This window comes from Callospermophilus lateralis, chromosome 2 (assembly GCF_048772815.1).
Source record: "Callospermophilus lateralis isolate mCalLat2 chromosome 2, mCalLat2.hap1, whole genome shotgun sequence".
Lineage (NCBI taxonomy): Eukaryota > Metazoa > Chordata > Mammalia > Rodentia > Sciuridae > Callospermophilus > Callospermophilus lateralis.
Window position 1 is genome coordinate 8,139,947 of NC_135306.1, and position 18,373 is coordinate 8,158,319.

At 45.1% G+C, this 18,373-nt stretch overlaps 1 protein-coding gene across 3 annotated transcripts in view; it reads right to left on the reverse strand.

Annotated features, from left to right (window-relative positions):
- The window catches only part of Ralgps1 (Ral GEF with PH domain and SH3 binding motif 1), a 247,154-nt gene that overhangs the window by 185,194 nt on the left and 43,587 nt on the right, over positions 1-18,373 (reverse strand). For all 3 annotated transcript variants that reach the window (XM_076845456.2, XM_076845460.2, XM_076845457.2), the window contains exon 4: positions 12,751-12,801. In XM_076845456.2, the coding sequence (XP_076701571.1) occupies positions 12,751-12,801 (51 nt within the window). The remainder of the gene's footprint in view (positions 1-12,750; positions 12,802-18,373) is intronic.

Sequence of the window (18,373 nt, forward strand, 5' to 3'; positions counted from 1 at the left end):
CAACTATTGAACTAATAGGTGAGTTTAGCAAAGCTGCAGGATATAAGGGCAGGTTACAAAAATCAATCATATTTCTACAAACTAGAAATGAGCAATTAGGATTTAAATTTAAAATAAAATTTGAGATAACTTTAAAATTTATTTAAAATAAGACAACACAATAGCATAGAAAATAGAATACTTAGGAATAAATCTGAGAAAAAAAGGCTGGGGCTGTAGCTCAGTGGCAGAGCGTTTGTTTGCCTAGCATGCGTGAGGCACTGGGTTTGATCCTCAGTACCACATAAAAATAAACAAATAAAATAAAGGCATTCTGTCATCTACAACTACAAAAAAAAAAAAAGTGTTAAGACCTATACACTGAAAACTATATAACATTACTGAAATAAATTAGAGAAGATCTAAATACATAGAGATATATTGTGTTCATGAGTCCAAAATACATGCAGATACATAGTATGTGTAAAGTTCAGTTGACTCCATATTGCTTAGATGTTCAGATTAACCTATCAGTTCAATATAGTCACAATTAAAATCTCAGCAGACTTTTCCTCTAAAACTTAATAGGCTATTCTAAACTTCACACAGAAATGAAAAGGATTAGTATAGCCAAATTTTTTAAATGGAGGAAATTTTAAGGATATACTCTGATTTCAAGAAGAAAATGAGGGGAGTGGAAGAGGAGGAAAAGATTGCAAAAGGGCATGAGGAAACTTTGGGGATGTTGGGAATGTTTATCATCAGTGTGGTGATGATTTCCAAAATATATACATATACCAAAATTCATCAATTGTTGACTTTAGTATTCATGGCTTATTATATGTCAATTATTAGCTCAATAAAGCTGAAAACAAACTCACGTTGTCCTCATGTCTCTCATCATCTCTGCTTTGCAGACATGAGATGGTGTGACCATCTCATCCAGAGCCCAGGCTCTTAAGCTTTAGGTCACAAAAGTAGAAAATCTTTTTTACCTGCTTCTCATCCATCCAGCAAGTGTTGACAAGTATTGATCACATAATATACCAGACACCGTGCTTGGAGTAGGGGACACAGCAGTGACAGAAAAGGTCCAACACATGGAAGTTGCGCATACTAATGAGTTCAGGCCATTTGGAAGCTTAGAAGCTCAGGCTTATTAGCAGTCCTTACTGATCTTCTCCTTGTTATATCCCTATCTTCTTTTTAAAATGAAGAAATATTTGTGGGTGTCTGCCTTGTGCCAGAACCATACTGGCCCTCCACCTGTGCAATCTCCTTTAACTATCCTATGACAGTGTAAGAGAGGTCTCACTTCTGTCTTACAGATAAGAAAATAGAGACACTGAAAGGTGAAGGAAATGCCTTTGAACCATAGCTAGCAAGCAACAGAGTCAGGTTTCCCGTGCAGATCCTGCTCCAGAGCTTGGGATCCTCCCCCACATACCAAACTTCCTGGAATCATGCTGTTGCTCCTGCCACCAAAGTCCAAACAAACCCTCTTTCCCTTGCAGACAAAATCACAATCTGACGCCAAGTCCCCACGGATGAAAACAGCTGTTCACCAAAGGTTCTGTTTTGTGTTATTAATTCACTTAAAAGGAAATTTGGTTCCTAACCAGCACTAATGTCATATCCATGTTCAAGAAGGGAGAAAAAATTGAGTCTTAAAGTTGCAAAGTGTTGGCTTCACTGGATCCAACATGCTGCTGGCCTGCAATGGAAACCAAACCCAACTCCTGATCCTGTAAACTCTCCTCATCCTGCAGACACGTCTTCTAGGGCCCACAGAGAGACTCAACCTTTGCCCCACCTCCAGCATTCATGGAGTTGGGGAGAAGCCCTCTTCCACTGTGTTTCTAATACGACAAGAAATCATTACAACAGAGACAGCAATTACTAGGAAACAAAGAGCAAATAACAAATGTGTACTCAGACCAACAACAGATGAGAGAGACAGCTGCTCAGGCTTCCGGGGCTGACATCAGCACTGAGGAGTCTTATGCTGGGGGCCATTCCATGCCTTAGCCCCAAATGGAGGACACCTGGACTGCCATTATTACTTAATTCTGGGTTTTTTGTTTGTTTCTTTTAGCAAAGGAAGGCAGTACAGCACAGAAGACTAGATGGTTCATGGGGGCTTCATTATTACTACCATTACTACTAATCCTAAATGTATTCGACAGATAAAAAAAACAACATCAGCACTATGCTGGGTCCCAGGAGAAGGGATCACTGGTATGTCCTGTGCCCCTGGAGTTTATAGTCTAGGAGGAAGACAGACTAAACAGCTAACAGCTCCAAAGCAATATTTCCAGACAAAGGTGAGAAATGCTACCTCTAATGGATGAGGGGAGGCTGCACCACACTTGGGTTCTACCTGAACACCACCTGCTGACACAGAGCAGGACACTCCAGGCAGAGAACATGGCCTGTGGGGAGCCAGGCTGGTGGGAAGCACCAGGGGCTGTGGTTATATACAGGCAGTGGACTGGACAGCGGGTGAGGTCTCACTGGCCCACCTCAGAGCCCCACAGGCTGGTGAAAAGGCAGGTTGCCTCCTGGGAGCAGCAGGAAGCCATGGAGGGCTCTGAGCAGAGCAGGGACTGGTCAGATGTCAGCTTTAGAAAATGTGTCTGGCTCCAAAGAAGAGGCTGGGGGAAAGTGTTGACCCTGGGGAGATGTGAACAGGTCATTGTCATCGTTGGAGGAGAGATGGCAGTGGCTCAGATGGGGTGCAGTGGAGGGAAACCACTCAGAAAACTGTCCAGAGTGTGACCTGAGAGAGGGGTTTAATGATGTCAGTGAAAGCGATCTCCTCCCACAAAGACTGCTGTTGGCCATGCTCCCTCCTAGGGCCAAGCACTGTGCTTCCAAGGAGCAGTAAGGACTCACAGAGTCTGTCCGACATCCAACACTGACCTCGGCTTTCTGGAATGCCCGCTTCTTCACAGCAGCCAGTGCATCCAGACAAAAGGCCAGAGGGTCAGTTTCCTGAGCTCATAGCAGTGTTTCCCTGAACCACAGCCGCCATGGGCCCAGAGGAAAGCCTGGCCTGTGCAGGGAGCCCTCCTCCCCTTCAGTCAGCCCATCTACACATCAGAAAGTGCCCGACATGCTGGTCAGGTCTCTCTCTCTGCATCTCCAGGCCAAAGCAGGGAAGCAAAAACCAAGTAATCCAGATAAGTGCTAGCATGGATACGCCTCCATCCATACAACACCCCTTTGCCCCAGACATTTCTGCTTATGCTGCCCTTAGCTCCTACTTGAGCTGGATCTGACTCTTCCTTAAAAGCCCTCTGAGCAGGTTCCCTTCAGGGCCACAGTGCCTTATGTGGCCTAATGCTGAGCACCTAGCCAGTGCCTGGAGCCAGTGGCAGGCACCAGTAACACTGTGATTCCCATATCACAAAGCTCAGCCTCTCTTCTGGGCAGCCAAGCTACTTCCTGACTCTGACTTCCTTCACACCACTGCGGCTCTCTCCCTTAGCACTGGCTCACAGCCCTCACCCTCCCCTCAGCTCAGGAGCTTCAGTACAGGGGTGGTGTACCCTCTCACCCCTGATCCTGTCAGGCCTCATCTCTTCCCTCCATGAGCTCGCCAAAGGCCGTTGCCCCCACAAGCAATCACCAAAGCTCTCCTACCTCGAAGACCCTGAACTCTGAAATCCTTCTCCATGACTTCCTAGCTGCCCGCACCCCAGTTCCACCCAAACCTGGGCTCACACTCTTTTGGACTGGGCCCTCAGTCCTTCCTGAGTCTTCCAGGCTGCAAATTCTGACCAGCTTCCACGAACTTCTGCAAACTGTGCTCCTCGGCCTCCTCCTCCATCTAGGTCCTCATGCACAGCCTCCTTCTACCCTGTTCTTTCTTCTGCTCCTCAGATGCACAACCCACTTCTCTTCCTCTACGTCCACAGTCTTTCATCTCTTCTTGGCCCTGTGAGCAGTCTCATAACCAGTCCAACATTAGCCCTTCCCCCTCTGCCCACTGCCACCCTGCAGCCTCCTCCACCTAACTCATCTAGGCCACTGCAAAAGCCCCAACCAGCTTCCCTGACTGCAGTGGTTAATTCTGTCTCCAAGGGAATGTCCTAAAATACAAATCTCTCCATGTCATTCTTCTTCCAAAATCCCTCAGTGACAGCCAGGTGTGGTGATCATGCCTGTAATCCCAACAGTTCTGGAGGATGAGGCAGGAGGATAAAGTTCAAAGCCAGCCTTAGCAACTTAGCAAGACCCTGTCTCAAAATAATATATATATGGCTGGGGATGTGGCTCCGTAGTTAAGTGCCCCTGGATTCAATTCCTGGTTAAAAAAAAAAAAAATCCCCCAGACTCATGCTCTCCTTGCCCAGCCTGGCCCTCATGGCAGTCCCTGCCCCTGGAAGATACCAGGTCCCACATGAGCTGCTGGCTCTGCAGCTCGGCCTCAACGCTCTTCTCTTGCCACCTCCTTTGCTGCTGCCCTTGCCATCTGTCCTGTGTCCTGGGCACCCATCCCCTGAGTCAAGGCCCTGGCCTTGCAGGGGACACTAGATACACTCCCCCAATCATAACCAGCTTCACTGCCCTTCAGACACCATGTGCACCTGAACCTTTTTGCTTCACAATGCTTAGCGGCCATGTTCTCCAGGTTTCCTGGTTTCCACCTCCCCTCCTCTGGGACACATGTGTTGATCCTGCACCTCCGCTTTGGTGCTCTGTGGCCCTGTCTGCTTCTTGTCTACTGTTCATTTGCATGACTGCCTCACTCTCTCTGGATGGTGCCAAGATCCCCTTCGTCCTTGTCTCCAGTCTTGGCGCAACAGACTAATGTAAAGGTATGTCTGACTACTAGGAAATCGGAGGTGCAGATGGAGCAGTGCTGGCAGGGGAGGCAAGAAGACTGGAAAAACACAGGAACTCAGAGAAGCTTTCCACCTCGCTGAATCGGGTACCCAGGCAGCTCATTTCCATCATACCTGGGCCCACTGGACACTGCATGCCCTAGCTGAAGCCAGCAAGGGAATGGCACACTAACTTCTGGTAAGCTCTTGGCACATGCTAGTAGCCTGGCAGCAAAGCCCTGGAAGAGCACAGAATGGGGAAAAGCCTATTCCCTTTTTCTTCACCGCAGAACTCTAGACAACAAAAGTAGTATTCAATTTTGCTGAGTATATCATCTGCCTCTTTGATGAGTTGTTCTTTTCGCCTGAAATTCCCTTCCCAATTCCCACACTTTCCCTAAATCACCAGTGAGATATAATCCCTTTCAACTTCAAGGCCAGGGACAGCATCCCAACTCCAAGGCACAGCAAGCCCCTGGTCAATGGGCAAGGGTCATCTGGGACTATGGTACCAGTCTGCTCTAGGCCTCAGCCTGATGGCCATCTGGGGGACCCAATGTGCACCTGGGTCTGAAGGATTCCAAATACAGAGCTCACAACCACTTTGCTTCTCGAGTATCACCTCCCCAGGGCATTAGCTGCTGCACAGATCTAGCTGAATGTTCTATGGTACAGAGACTTCACGTCCAACATGCACAGTACTCAAACTTTGAGCAGGTAAAAACAGCAGCCATGACTTATCAGGAATTTGCATACAGGTATTGTTCTACATTCTTGCATACCTGTTGTAAGGTTAAAAACTATGATTTTCTCATTTTACACATAAGAAAATTGAAACATAAAGAGAATAAGTAACTTGCCCAAAGTCTCTGAAGCAGGGTGGGCAACACTGGTATTCAGACCCAGCAGACCAGAACCCTTACACTTCAGTACACTGTTCAGGATTAGTGAGCAGCAGCTCAGTTTTGATGGGACTCTGGGATAAGAAGAGCACAGACCTTGTCCATTTCTAGCATGTTCTAAGAATAGCAGTTTCCCCTTGATGCTGCTCCATATTGAAACTAAGGACAAAACAAATGACATTTGGTTGAAACTAATGACATTTAGACTGGCCTCTGAGAAACTGTTGGGCTTTCAACAGGCTGAAAAGTGGGTATAATGACAGTCAGGTTTGGTGAGGATGGTGATGGGGATAAAATACCACCGTGAAAATATACCCTCTTAGGAGGCTGCTGCCCCCAGGACCTCTCAGGCAGACCTGCATTATAGAACAGCCCTGCTCTGAGCCCTGGCAGCCGCGGATTGGTCCAGGCCCTGCAACCCAGTCTGCTACAGTGGCAGTAGGGTCCAAGGCCACCACATGTGAGCTAAACACAGCTGCGAGCTATTATGCTACAGCTAGACCTGTATTCACTTGCCAACTCTTGATAGAATTGGTCACTTGTTGGAGTCATTGGGGAACAGGGCCATGATGGTTCCATATTTGTGACTTCCATTTTCCTTACACTCTGCCAGTCTGTAACTCACTGTCTGTATGGTTTCCTCTGAGCCCTGGGATGAGGCTCCTGTGGTCTCCCCCTCAAAGAAATGAGCACAGGTCACAACAAGCCACAACATTTGATCAACAACATTTGAAAATCTGAGTCTTTAAAAGACTGAGCTCACCAGGAAGAGCCCTGTTTGGGGGAAACAGCATCCTGTGATGATGCTCTCTTGGCTGGCACACCCTTGGCAATGGGTCTCAACCCAGCCACAGAGTGTTATGGCACTTCTCCTCTCTTCAGCCATTCCTTTCTTTTCTACTCATTCAACAGATAGTCACTGAGTATTTTCTGCATTACAGCATGGGGACCTCTGGAGATGCAGAGGGTGAGCATGACCTTCCTTCTCTACCCTGGGGCCTCCAGAGACCTTTGCAGGGAAGTCAAAGAGAAAGACCCACCTGGGTATGTAAGTGGTGGGAGGGAGAAAAGACAGAAAGAAAGGAACTAACTACAGAGGGAACTTCAGAGAAATGTTCACCTTTAACCACAAGCCTACCAGTTAGTAGTAATACTGATATTATTATTTTATAGATATATATATATCTATATATAGAGAGAGATAGATACATATATCTGTATATATACATTTAAATACATATAAAATATATATCTATATATGTCTATGGATATATACATATATAATGGGATAATGCAAAAAAGTAACTATTTAATATTATTAGAAACAAAAATTGTCACTGTAAAATAAAATATATAAAAGTCAAGAGAATTAAGGTAACAATGCTGTAAGGTTAGATCATAATTGGAAAGATCCATATTGTATTAGTCAGCTTTCTATAAGATAATGTGGTGTAACAATCCTCAGATCCCAGAAGCCTACAACAGCAACATTTTTCATGTTCCCAGGTCTGTAGAGTGACGCAGCTCTGTTGATCTCTGTGGAGTTCGCTTGGCCTTGGCTGGGGTAGTGTGGAATACAGGCTTTGGGTTCAGTTCAGGTATCTGTAGTGGCCTTGCAAGCAATAGCTCCTGGTACATTGTGGAGAATGGGTGTTCTGAGAGGCCTAGCAAAGGCTTGCCACACCTCTTACCACCTCAGCTCAGCCTCTGCACACTGTCACCACTGCAAAACCAGGCAATAGAGCCAAGCCCAAAGTCAATAGGGTGAGGAAATATATGCCATCCCCAGTGAAGCAGTGACAAGGATGAGGAGGGAGGGAAGAATTCTAGAGAATTAATACCATCTACTCTAACTATGGAGTCATGGCTTTTTTCCTTTTAAAAAATAATTATTTCCTAGTTCTGTCCACCAAAAATACCCAAAAGTAATGGCAACTCAGTAGCCTTAGCAGCTCACCCAGATTGTAGTTTCTATGAATCATTCAAAACAAAAGAAACCCACACCCCCAAAGGAAGGCCTGACCCCAGATCCACAGCAGGAAATATACAACATGACCCTGGAAGTCTTACTGAGCCAGAAAGCAATGAAGCTATCACAAACCAACAAGATTTAAAAGGATTCAGGGGGCTGGAGCTGTAGCTCAGTGGTAGAGTGCTTGCCTAGCATGCATGAGGCCCTGGGTTTGATCCTCAGCACCGCATAAAAATAAACAAATAAAATAAAGGCACCTGTCCATCTATAACTACCAAAAAAATTTTTTTTTAAATAAAAATAAAAGGATTCAGGAGCCAACATCAAAGGGCTCCCTTTGGTCAAAGACAGGGCAACTTATGCATTAAAAAAATGGGGGTAACTAAAAAGATTTAAATATACAGGATGGGTAAGAATCCACAAGTTCATGATGATTGAGACACCGCTTACCCCAAACAGACACCACCACCACTGAAGAGGCAAAAAGACGGAACAGCGGCAGGGTCAGGGCTGAAGCAAGGAGGCATTTGTCCTAGAAAAAGCCAGAGACTGACACAAAGGTGTTCTGGTGGGTGACAATAGTAGTCACAGCAGCAACAACAGAAATAGCAAGAAGCAATAACAATAGCTATAAGCGCTGTGTCCTGCTGCCAGGGTTCAAGCCTCACTGCACTCACTTCCTCACGGGATAAGCCTCTCAACACTTACATCTTCTCCCTGTGCCTAACCTGCTCCATCTGTAAATGAACTTACCATGCAAATTCTAGGGTAAGTTCAGGAGTGGATAAGGCGACACTGGTGAAGTCTGCAGTTAGCACACCTGGCACACACCACACATCCAGAAGTGGCTATGGTTAAAGTTTACTGGGCCCTGGGCTCTGGGCTATGTGCTTTACATGCATTTCTCATTTAATTCTCCAAATAACTATACAAGGGAGACATCTGCCATCTCCATTCTATGGGTGAGGACTGAAACTCAGAAAGGTGACATATTTACCAGTGGTCCCATAGCTCATTACTGAAGTTCTAGAATAAGACTGACCACCTGAATTTGACCCTTTGACCTGGGTGCCTGTGTTGGGCATCTCCATGATGCCCCCTCCACACACAGTGATTCCCACTTCCCAGTGTTCTGCCCTTGTGTATCCCTTCCCTCACTGGATAGGGCTGCTCTGTGAAACCAACAGGGTGCTATGGGAATGACAGGGTGGCTTCTGCCTTGCTGTCTTGGATCTCATACTCTAGGGAAAGTCAGTTGGTATGCCAGGAAGACACTCAAGAGGCTCTATGGAAGACCTACATGGCAAAGAACTGAGGCCTCCTTCCAACAGCCAGGACTAGATTGCCAGGCATTGTGTGGTCACCACCACAGAAGCAGATCGCCAGCCCCAGCTGAGCCCTTGGCTGACTACAGACCCAGTAGACATCTTGACTACAACTCCTGGGGGCCCTGAGCCAGGACTACCCAGCCAGGCCACTCCTGGGTTCTTCACACACAGAACTGAGACATGATAAATATGTATTGTTTTAAGGTGCTCAGCTTGGGGGTGATTTGTTACACAGCGATGGGGGGTTCATATGATAAGCACGGAGCAGGTTCTAGTACATCCTTCCATTCTCTCATGTAAAAGATGAAGACTGCAATAGCATGGGCATCGTAAAGTGGTTGTGAGGATCAAATGCAACCCTGCATCCAAGGTGCCTGATCTAGGGCCTGCACACAGCCCAGGCCTCCCAAGAACAGACTCCACAGCAGCACCCACCCATTTCCAAACCTGTGCTCAGGCAATGAGCCATGGGGTATTCAGATATGGAGGACTGGCCGATCAACCTGAGACAGAAAGGGATGGTGAGTGGGCAAGGACTCTGCCCAGCACTCCACCACAGGGAGACACTTTCCTGGAAGCACCAAGATTCAAGGCCTCCCAGGGCTGGGGGATTTCTTGTCACACTCAAGGTTCTCCCACCTCCCCCTTCACTGCAGGTCTCCTTGACACAGCTCTGTGCATGCTAACCCACAACACAAACCACCTTTCCTCCAGGTCCATCCCCAGTGCCTTCCCAAAACATCCAGGTGTCACTGTAGCTCTGCACAGCCTGCTCAAAGCCTCTCACATCTCCAGAAGCAGTAATCACATCCCTTCTTTTTTCAAGCTAAGCACCCCCAGCTCCTCATGACAACAACTCCCCAAGGGGGAGGATGGAGGAAGCAGAGGCCTGAAGTTGGCCAGCAAAATGACCCACTAGGAGGAGGGGCTGAAGCCTTCCAGGGAACCCCAAACATCCACATCACCACCTCTAAACACAGCCCGCATTAATACCCCCATTTAGGAAGGATCTTGTAGACCTAGGAAGGGCTCATAAACTATATTTCCTGGACAAAGGAGTCCTGGTATGATTGCTGAATTCAAACCAAGAGGTGGGAGTCACAGCCCTGTACTAGTAGGTTTTGGGCTCAGACAAGATTAGGTCAAGTCCTGGCAATACAGTCCATGGCCCATTACTCTTATAATCTCTGTGGGGCTGATCTGAGAGAAGTCTTAGCCAACAAATAGGCAGGATAAATCTTTAAGAAGTCAAGATTTTACAAAGCAAATAGCTATCAATCTTAAAATCACCTACATGCCTGATTCTCATTCTTGTGCATCACTGGTGAGTTGTTCAAAAACAGATACCCAGCCCCAAATCTAAATCTATAAAGTCAGATTTATTTATTTATTTATTTATTTATGGTGAAGGCATCTGAGAGGGGTGTGTGTGTGTGTGTGTGTGTGTGTGTGTGTGTATGTGCGGGGACGCGCGCTTTTACAGATATATCCTGATTCTGAGGCATAATCGGGGTTAAAAGGCCCCTGTCTACAGGTCTCTTGATCTCTTGAGAGCCCAGGTCACTCCAAATGTACACCCTCAGATGCTGGCCTCTACCTCCTGGGAAGTCTTGCCTACATCAAACTTACAACTGCCCCTTATTCGTGTCCTTCCCACTCTGGAGTGGTCCAGCCACAATATGGCAACATCCCCAAGAGGAAAAATTCTAGTTTTCAGTCTGCTAATAATAATAACAGTAGCAAAAAAAAAAAAAAAAAAAAAAAAAAAAAAAAAAAAGAACAGCTGGGGAAGCTCTAAGGGTCATTCTTTTAATAATGGAACAAATTCTTTCATTTTAGCTAACCTGTTTTAAGGTATTCAAATCTGGAGTTTCTCCAGATACCTCAAAGTAATTAGTTCTGAATCCTTACTCTGAATCAGAATCACCTGGAAAATCTTTATAAAGTAGGGCTGACTGGGTTCCAGACCCCAATTCATAGATCCAGATTCCATGTCTGGGATGAGATCTGGGTACCTTACATCTCAAATGCTGCCCAGGTGATTCTGAGGAGCAGTCCTGACTGAGAACCCCTTCCAAACTAAACTCTTGAAGGCAAAACAACTCCAGTTTAATGTCTTTTCATAACTTTAAACAAGACGTGCCACATTGGGGAAGAGCTATGGTCTGTCCCTGGCTGTGCCTCTGAAGAGGAAGAATCCCCTATCCCAGCCACCTGCTTCCCCCTTACAGTCAGTCTGGACAGTGGAGTCAGTCTCCCAGGAAGCTGGATGCTGCCCTTGACATTCAGAACAAAGAACAAAGCCCCAAATGCCTAAACTGTTACAGACTGAAGCTCAGTAGAGAATGTGATCAGAAATAACTTCCACTGAGAGTAAGGCAACTACCACACAACTACTTCACCCAAAGGCTCCAAGAGGTAGTGAGCTGCTGTAGAAAGAATGAATCACTCCATGTTGCAAAAGCAGGAAACAACCAAGGCAGCCAGTTCAGCACCCATAGCTCTGTTTCCCAAACCCCAAGAACATGGCACACAAAGCCAGTGCCACATCTTCACGTTCAAGACAAGTGCAGCCAGCAGGGCTGGTGCCTCCTGATTTGCAGTGAGTGGTGCCAGCTCTTGGAGGGCCTGGGTGCTCTGGCTTGGTATTGGGGTATAGAGTCCTTCTAGAAGTCTTGGCAGTCACTGGACTGCAGTGGTCAGAGTGCTCTGGGATGCACACCATAGCCACAGCAACTATTGGCCTATCTCCCCACCACACCCCCTTCTCTGAATCTGCACCTCATTCCTGGACCTGGGTTCATCAGCATGTTTGCTAGTCTTGATCATGTCGTGCTGTCATCAGGTGACTGTACCAGCACTAGACACATGATGAAACAGGGCTGAATAGAGTTGCTGGCCTCAGTCTCAGACGTCAGCTTAAATAGGGATTGTGTAAACATGGGCACTTTGGAGAGGTCAAGTTGGGCCTTGTGTAAAGAGAAGAGAGGGTGAGAGAGAAAACAAGGGAAGCAGGGACTGTCCATGTCATGGGGACTCACCAGGCTGCCTGAACTGGGGAAGAGCTGTGGTCTGTGGTCTGCTGCCTGAACTCTATGGCCACAGATGATTCTGTGAAGTGCCATGGTATTGTTGGAATAAATTTCTCTTTTGTCTACATAACTACTTGGAAATGGATACCTATTACTTGCCACACACACACACACACACACAAAAAAAAAAAAAAAAAAAAACCCTAAATGAAATAACTAGAGCCTCATTACCAATAGCCAGACATTTCCAAGTATGTTTGTTCTTAAAGATCAAAATCAACTCTTTTCCTTTTATTGTTTCTAAAACTAGACATTTGATTTTAATGTAAATATGTATTTGCTCTGCTGTGGCAACTGGTTTTAGAAACAAGGGGCAATCACTAGCATCTAGGATCAGTAAATGAAAGTTTTCTAGAAAACATTCTGTTCCAGGCCCTTATTGACAGTGGACATCTTTAGCAGGGGCAGCCTGGGAAAGAAGGGGTGTATCCATGCAGGCCCAGAACAGGCCAGACAGGTGGCATTCTCTGTAGAACCCAAACACCTTGCTCAGAGAACAGCACCAGCAAGAACAGGAAGCAGTTTAAATAGATAACATGTATCCAGAGACTTCAAGAGTGAAACCGGGGACTGAGTATCCTAAGAAGCTAACCAGACCCTCCCTTCCCAGCCACAGCACTGGGAGAGAACATAGGATGCAGTACAGACCTCCGGCTGGATGGCTTTAAACACAGGGATGTCCATTAGTGTGATCTGGCTCTGCAAGAAAAGAGAATCCACATTAGAAAATACTGGATGTCAAAGACAGCTGTCATGTTGCTTTAGATCTACAGAGACACACACATTCATTAAAATTGTACTTTCCCTGCGAAAGAAACAAAGTAAAAAAAAAAAAAAAAAGAAGGATAATTTTCTTTTTAAATTAATTTTAACTAACACATAAAACATTAAAATTTTACATATTGATGGGGCACCATACAAAAATTCAATACATCTATACATTGTGTAATGTTTAATCTAGGTTAAACACACTTATCTTCTCATTTGTCATTACTTTATGGTAGAAAAAAAAATTGAAACCCTTTTTTTAGCTGATATATACAGTACACAGTTATTACATAGTCACCCCACTGTGCAATAGCAGGCCAGAATATCTTCATTCTAATAGTGACTTAGTAGCCTCTGATCAGCTTTTCCCCATCCCTCTGCCCACTCACAGGGCCTCGGTGGTATTTGTTTCTGGGTTTTTTTTTTTTTTTTTTTTTTTCTTTTTGCCCAGTCTGGCGATTGAACCTAGGGGTACTCTACTACTGAGCTACATCCCCTGCCCACTTTTTAACTTTTTATTTTGAGACAGGATCTCACTAAGTTGCTGAGGCTGTTCTTGAACTTGCGATCCTCCTGACTCAGCCTTCTGAGTCACCGGGATTCCAGGCGTGCATCCACACCTGGCTCTGGCTTATTTCTCCTAACATAGTGATCTCCAATTCCATCTGTGTTATGGCAAATGACAGGAGTTCCTTCTTTTTTACGGTTGTGTAGTAATTGTGTGTAGGTACCACATTTTCCTCATCTGTTCATCAGTTGATGGGTACCTAGGTATTTCCCCTTCCTGGCTGTTGTGACCAGAGCTATAGTGAACTTGGGCATGTGGAAATCTCTTCCACAGGCTGACTTTATGTCTTCCGGATCTATACCCAGTAGTGGGGACTGCTGGATCCTAGGGCAGTTCTGTATCTCATTTTTGAGGACTCTCCATGCTGTTTTCCATGATAGCTGTACTATTAAGTGCATTATATATTCTGGATATTAGCCCATTGTCAGATGTAGTTTACAAATATTTTCTCTCATTCTATGGTTGTCTCTTCATTCTTATGATCATTCTAGCTGTGTAGAAACTTTTAGTTTGATATAGTCCCATTTGTCTATTTTTACTTTCATTTCTGTGCTTTTGGGGTCTTGCCCAAAAAAATCCTTGCCCATTCCAATGTCCTGAAACATTTCCCCTGAGTTTTCTTCTCATGGTTTCAGTTTCAGGTCTTACACTTAAGTCTTTAATCCATTTTGAGTTTGATTTTTATAACTGGTGAGAGATAGGGGTGAATTTCTGAAATGCCTCTCCCACCCCTTTCCCTCTTCATAAATCTTGATCCACACCCTTCTTCCTTGAATATGAGATGAGCATTCAAACTTAAGAATTGATAATAGTTATTTGGAGGGTGGAGCTGAGAGTAAGGAGAATATTTTTAGTTTGAAAATTTTTGTACCATGTAGATTTTTGCTCTCAGCATGAGTTGCTTTTGTAATTTTAAAAAGTAGATATAATATTAAAAATTATAATGTTGAACAGAGACACTATCTATTACTCTAAATTTAAGTTTACTTTAAAATTGTGGCTTATAGAAATGACATTTCTCTTCTGAAGTCTATGCCTCCCCTAAATTACACGGTAGAGTACTATTCAAGATGCATCCAGAGGCCAGTCCGGGGCCACAACCATTTAATGCACCAACCCACAGTGAGATCAGTACAGAAGCTGAGAGCAAGCAAGGAAACTTTTATAGCAATTTGGCATGGTGGCGACATTTCTATTTTGTTTTGTTTTGTTTTTAAGTAACAGTCCTCAACAGATTGGAAAAGAAAGAGTTGGTGCTTCACCACAGCCACCTCAAGGGCACTGAGGCCATCAATACAGAAACACACACCGCTGAGGTTGAAAGGCTAGGCCCAAAACTAGTGTTCTTCTGGGGTCAGAGAGGGAAGACACCTCTGCTGATGATTCTTCAGGCTGAGACATGAACTGAGTCTTCATCACATAACCTACCTCCACACGTCACATGGGATGGCAGGTGTCATTTGGCAGATGCCTCTGTGAAAGGCCAGAAAAATGAGAGCCAAGGGCTTTTGGATGCCTATGAATGCAAGTCAATGCCCTGTCCACTGGATACAAGGCCCTCTGGGATGATGGTGCTGTGGAACACACTCAGGATCTGGAACCTATAGGGCTCCGTATGCGTTGTTTAACAGCAATATTCTGACATGTCTTAACTTCTCCCAGTCTCAAGTGCCACATCTAGAAAATGGTAACAATAGTCTCTATCTTTGAGATCTTGGTAAAAATTCAAGATAAGAGGTGTAGAGAGCCTGGCCCCTGGCAGATGGTCAATAAAAATATGTGTGTGAGAGAGAGATTAGCAAAAGGGTAGTCACATAGATGGGCCAGTGTATTGACCATGGGTTTATGGTTCTAGGAAACAAGGGACCATTGAATGGGCTGAATATCCGGGCACTGAGGTTGCTTTAGAGAAAATTAAAAGAGGCTGTTACAATATGCCAGCAAAAAGCCTCATGTCAAGAATACATTGGAGAAAAATGGCAATATATACAGTGTGTCACCTGTGACCATAATCCAGGGCTTAGTGCAGAACTGCAGCCAGCTCTTGGCACAACTCAAAGGTGGGCCAAGGTGACTGGGTTCCTGTGAATCCCAAGATACAGGCCAAAGCATACCATTCTCAGAGCTGAGAGGGAGGGAAAAGGAGCAGGTGGCATCAGTGAAGAGCCTCTTTGCCCCCTCCCAGGGGACAGTGCTCCTCAAGGGCACAGGGGTGAAATGCTGCCACCAAGGGAAGCTTGGCAGACAGACAGTAGGTGGCACCAGGGATAAGGAAGTACTTGGGGGATCCAAGCTTTTCCACCTCTGGGTCCCCTCCATGGCAAGGGGGCATCTGACACCACACACCAGGGCTCCAGGCCTCATGATCTGGTGATGAGTGGCAAGTGCACTCTGAAGGCCCATAAGCCCATGTCTGGCCCAGAGCTCTGGGGCCCAAAGCTATGTCCTGGGCAGCATAAACAGACTAGCATTTCTTCTGCCAGACCCATCAGGATTGTTAGCCAAGTGCTCCTCATATTTGGATTAATTCTGCCACACTGGGGAACAGAAAGGCCTTGTGAAAACAGGAGATTTGAGCTGAAAGCTCGGAGGGCCTTGGAACTCTCTCCTGCAGTTCAAGTTAACTCCCTCTCCAGGAGAGCCAGCAGGATGTTTGCAATGTTATTTAAGAAAAGAACCAAAAGTCTGCTAATGTGAAAATGAGAAAACTTCCTTTCCATCCTTCCATCAGTTCTAGAATTTGCTACTCAATTTCTAAATGATTTATTAAAATAGTGACCTGATGTTTCATATTTTTTGGATGGTTTCAAATATTCTGATCTCTACTCAGACTGTAAGTCAGAAAATGTGTTCAGGTGTTCTATTAAAAACTCACAATGACAGAGGTCAGCAGACTAAAAATAGACTGGCTGATCCCAGCCACACAGTGAGGATTTAGGGGAGAGTCTCTCCCATTTCTATCCTCTCAACCCTGACCAAAGCTGATATAGTACCAGGGTGAGAGTGTATCAACACAAAGGATTCAGGTAAGTCACCAGATCACAAGCTTCATGCCACCCTCCTACCAGGCCAAGGTCATGTGGGAAAGGCTCCTGAGGAGCATCCTCCCCAGAGGCCTGGGTGGGCCAAGAAAGCCAGCTGCCAAAAGAAAGGGTGAGCATGGAGGGCCTGAGCACTGAAGCAGGGCCTGTCATACTCCATGGCCACTCTTGGGGCCACTGGGACCCTCTCCCCAGCCCTGATGCCCAGGATTCCAGGAAACAAAGGGCATCCCCAGAGAGTGTCCCAGCGTCAGCAGAACCTCAGACAAGGAGGCTCCTGCGTGCATTTCCACACAGCAAGTGTCCCACAGGGGGAGACTCATCAACAGGGCTCTTCGTGGCTACTCCTTATTTGAGGAACAAAAAGCCTTAATACAGGTGTCCAGGCCAATGGGTCACATGGCACTGCCTTCTCCATCCTAGTCCCTTCTCCTGGGCCACCACCCTAAGAACCCAGGCTTTCGAGAGACATGGCCCATCTCCCACACATTACAAAACCTTTCTGTATAGATGAATCCTACAGTCTGGAGAGACTACTGGAGCACTGGCAATGTGGCCTCCTAATGAAAACTGGAATCTTTTTGAGCAGCCAAAAAGAAAAGCCCTTCTTGCCTACATTAAATGCAATGTTTCTTCTTCTGACACGATGACTACATCCTCTCCCTACCACATCCTTAGCATAAGGGTCTCCCAAGACCCCAAATCAACAGAGACAGCTGCTGACAAATCAGTGGTGTATTTCATAGTGGAAGATGCCCTAACATTTGCCTTTGGTTCACTCCACCAAAACATGACCAAGACAGTTTCCAGAGCAAACCGGGATCAGCCCAGAAGAAGTATTCTAGATACACACACTCCCAGAGCCTCGGGAAGCACATGTCTAATGAGCCTAGAATGGTAGTCAGAATTTTAGAATTGAAATGCAGATTACACAGGAAGACACCATGGGTGTCTCTGAACTATTTTATTTCTTTTTGAAAAATAATCCAGCAGTAACTCACTAAAATGTTTTTTTAACTTTTTTTTTCAATGAATCTTTATTTATTTATATGTGGTGCTAAGAATCGAACCCAGTGCCTTACACATGCTAGGCAAGTGCTCTATGACTCCAGCACCATAACATCTTATTTTTTTTAAATGTCAAACCTGCAAATAAGTAGGATGAATTCTCAAAATACTTCACCTAGCTTTACTAATCATTAAGTCACCAGATCATTAACATTGCACCCCATTTGCTTTATCATTCTATTCATAATCAGATAAATGCATTTTTAAAATATTTTTTTAGTCATTGATAGACCTTTATTTCATTTATTTATTTAGATGTGGTGCTGAGAATTGAACCCAGTGCCTCACACATGCCAGGCAAGTGCTCTACCACTGAGCCCCAGCCCCAGCCCCTATATGCATTTTTTCATGAATTACTTGAGAGTACAATGCAGAGTTGTGATTCTTTGCCCCTGAGTATTCCAACGTGTATTTCCTAAGAACAAGATCATTCTCTTTCTTATTGTTAAATGTAGAGCAAAATTATTACCTTTAGGAAACCTATCACTGATACAACAATATTGTCTAATGCACAGTTTATAACCAAAGTTGCTAATTATCCCAACTCTATTTTATAACAATTTTTCCCCTCAATCCTAGGGCTTACAGTGTATTTAGGTATTATCTCAAAGAGTAAAATTAGCAAACTATTGATCAAACTTACTGATACATAGAGAAACACTGGCATATAAGGAGACTTCATGTGTACAGAGCTAGCTGATATGATACAAGACAAGACACAGATAGAAACACAGAGGCTTACTGTACCATTAGCTATAGTAGCAAAAATCTGGAAACAACCTAAAAGGCCATCAAAAGGGATTTAGTGGGGAAAAAAAAAAGTATG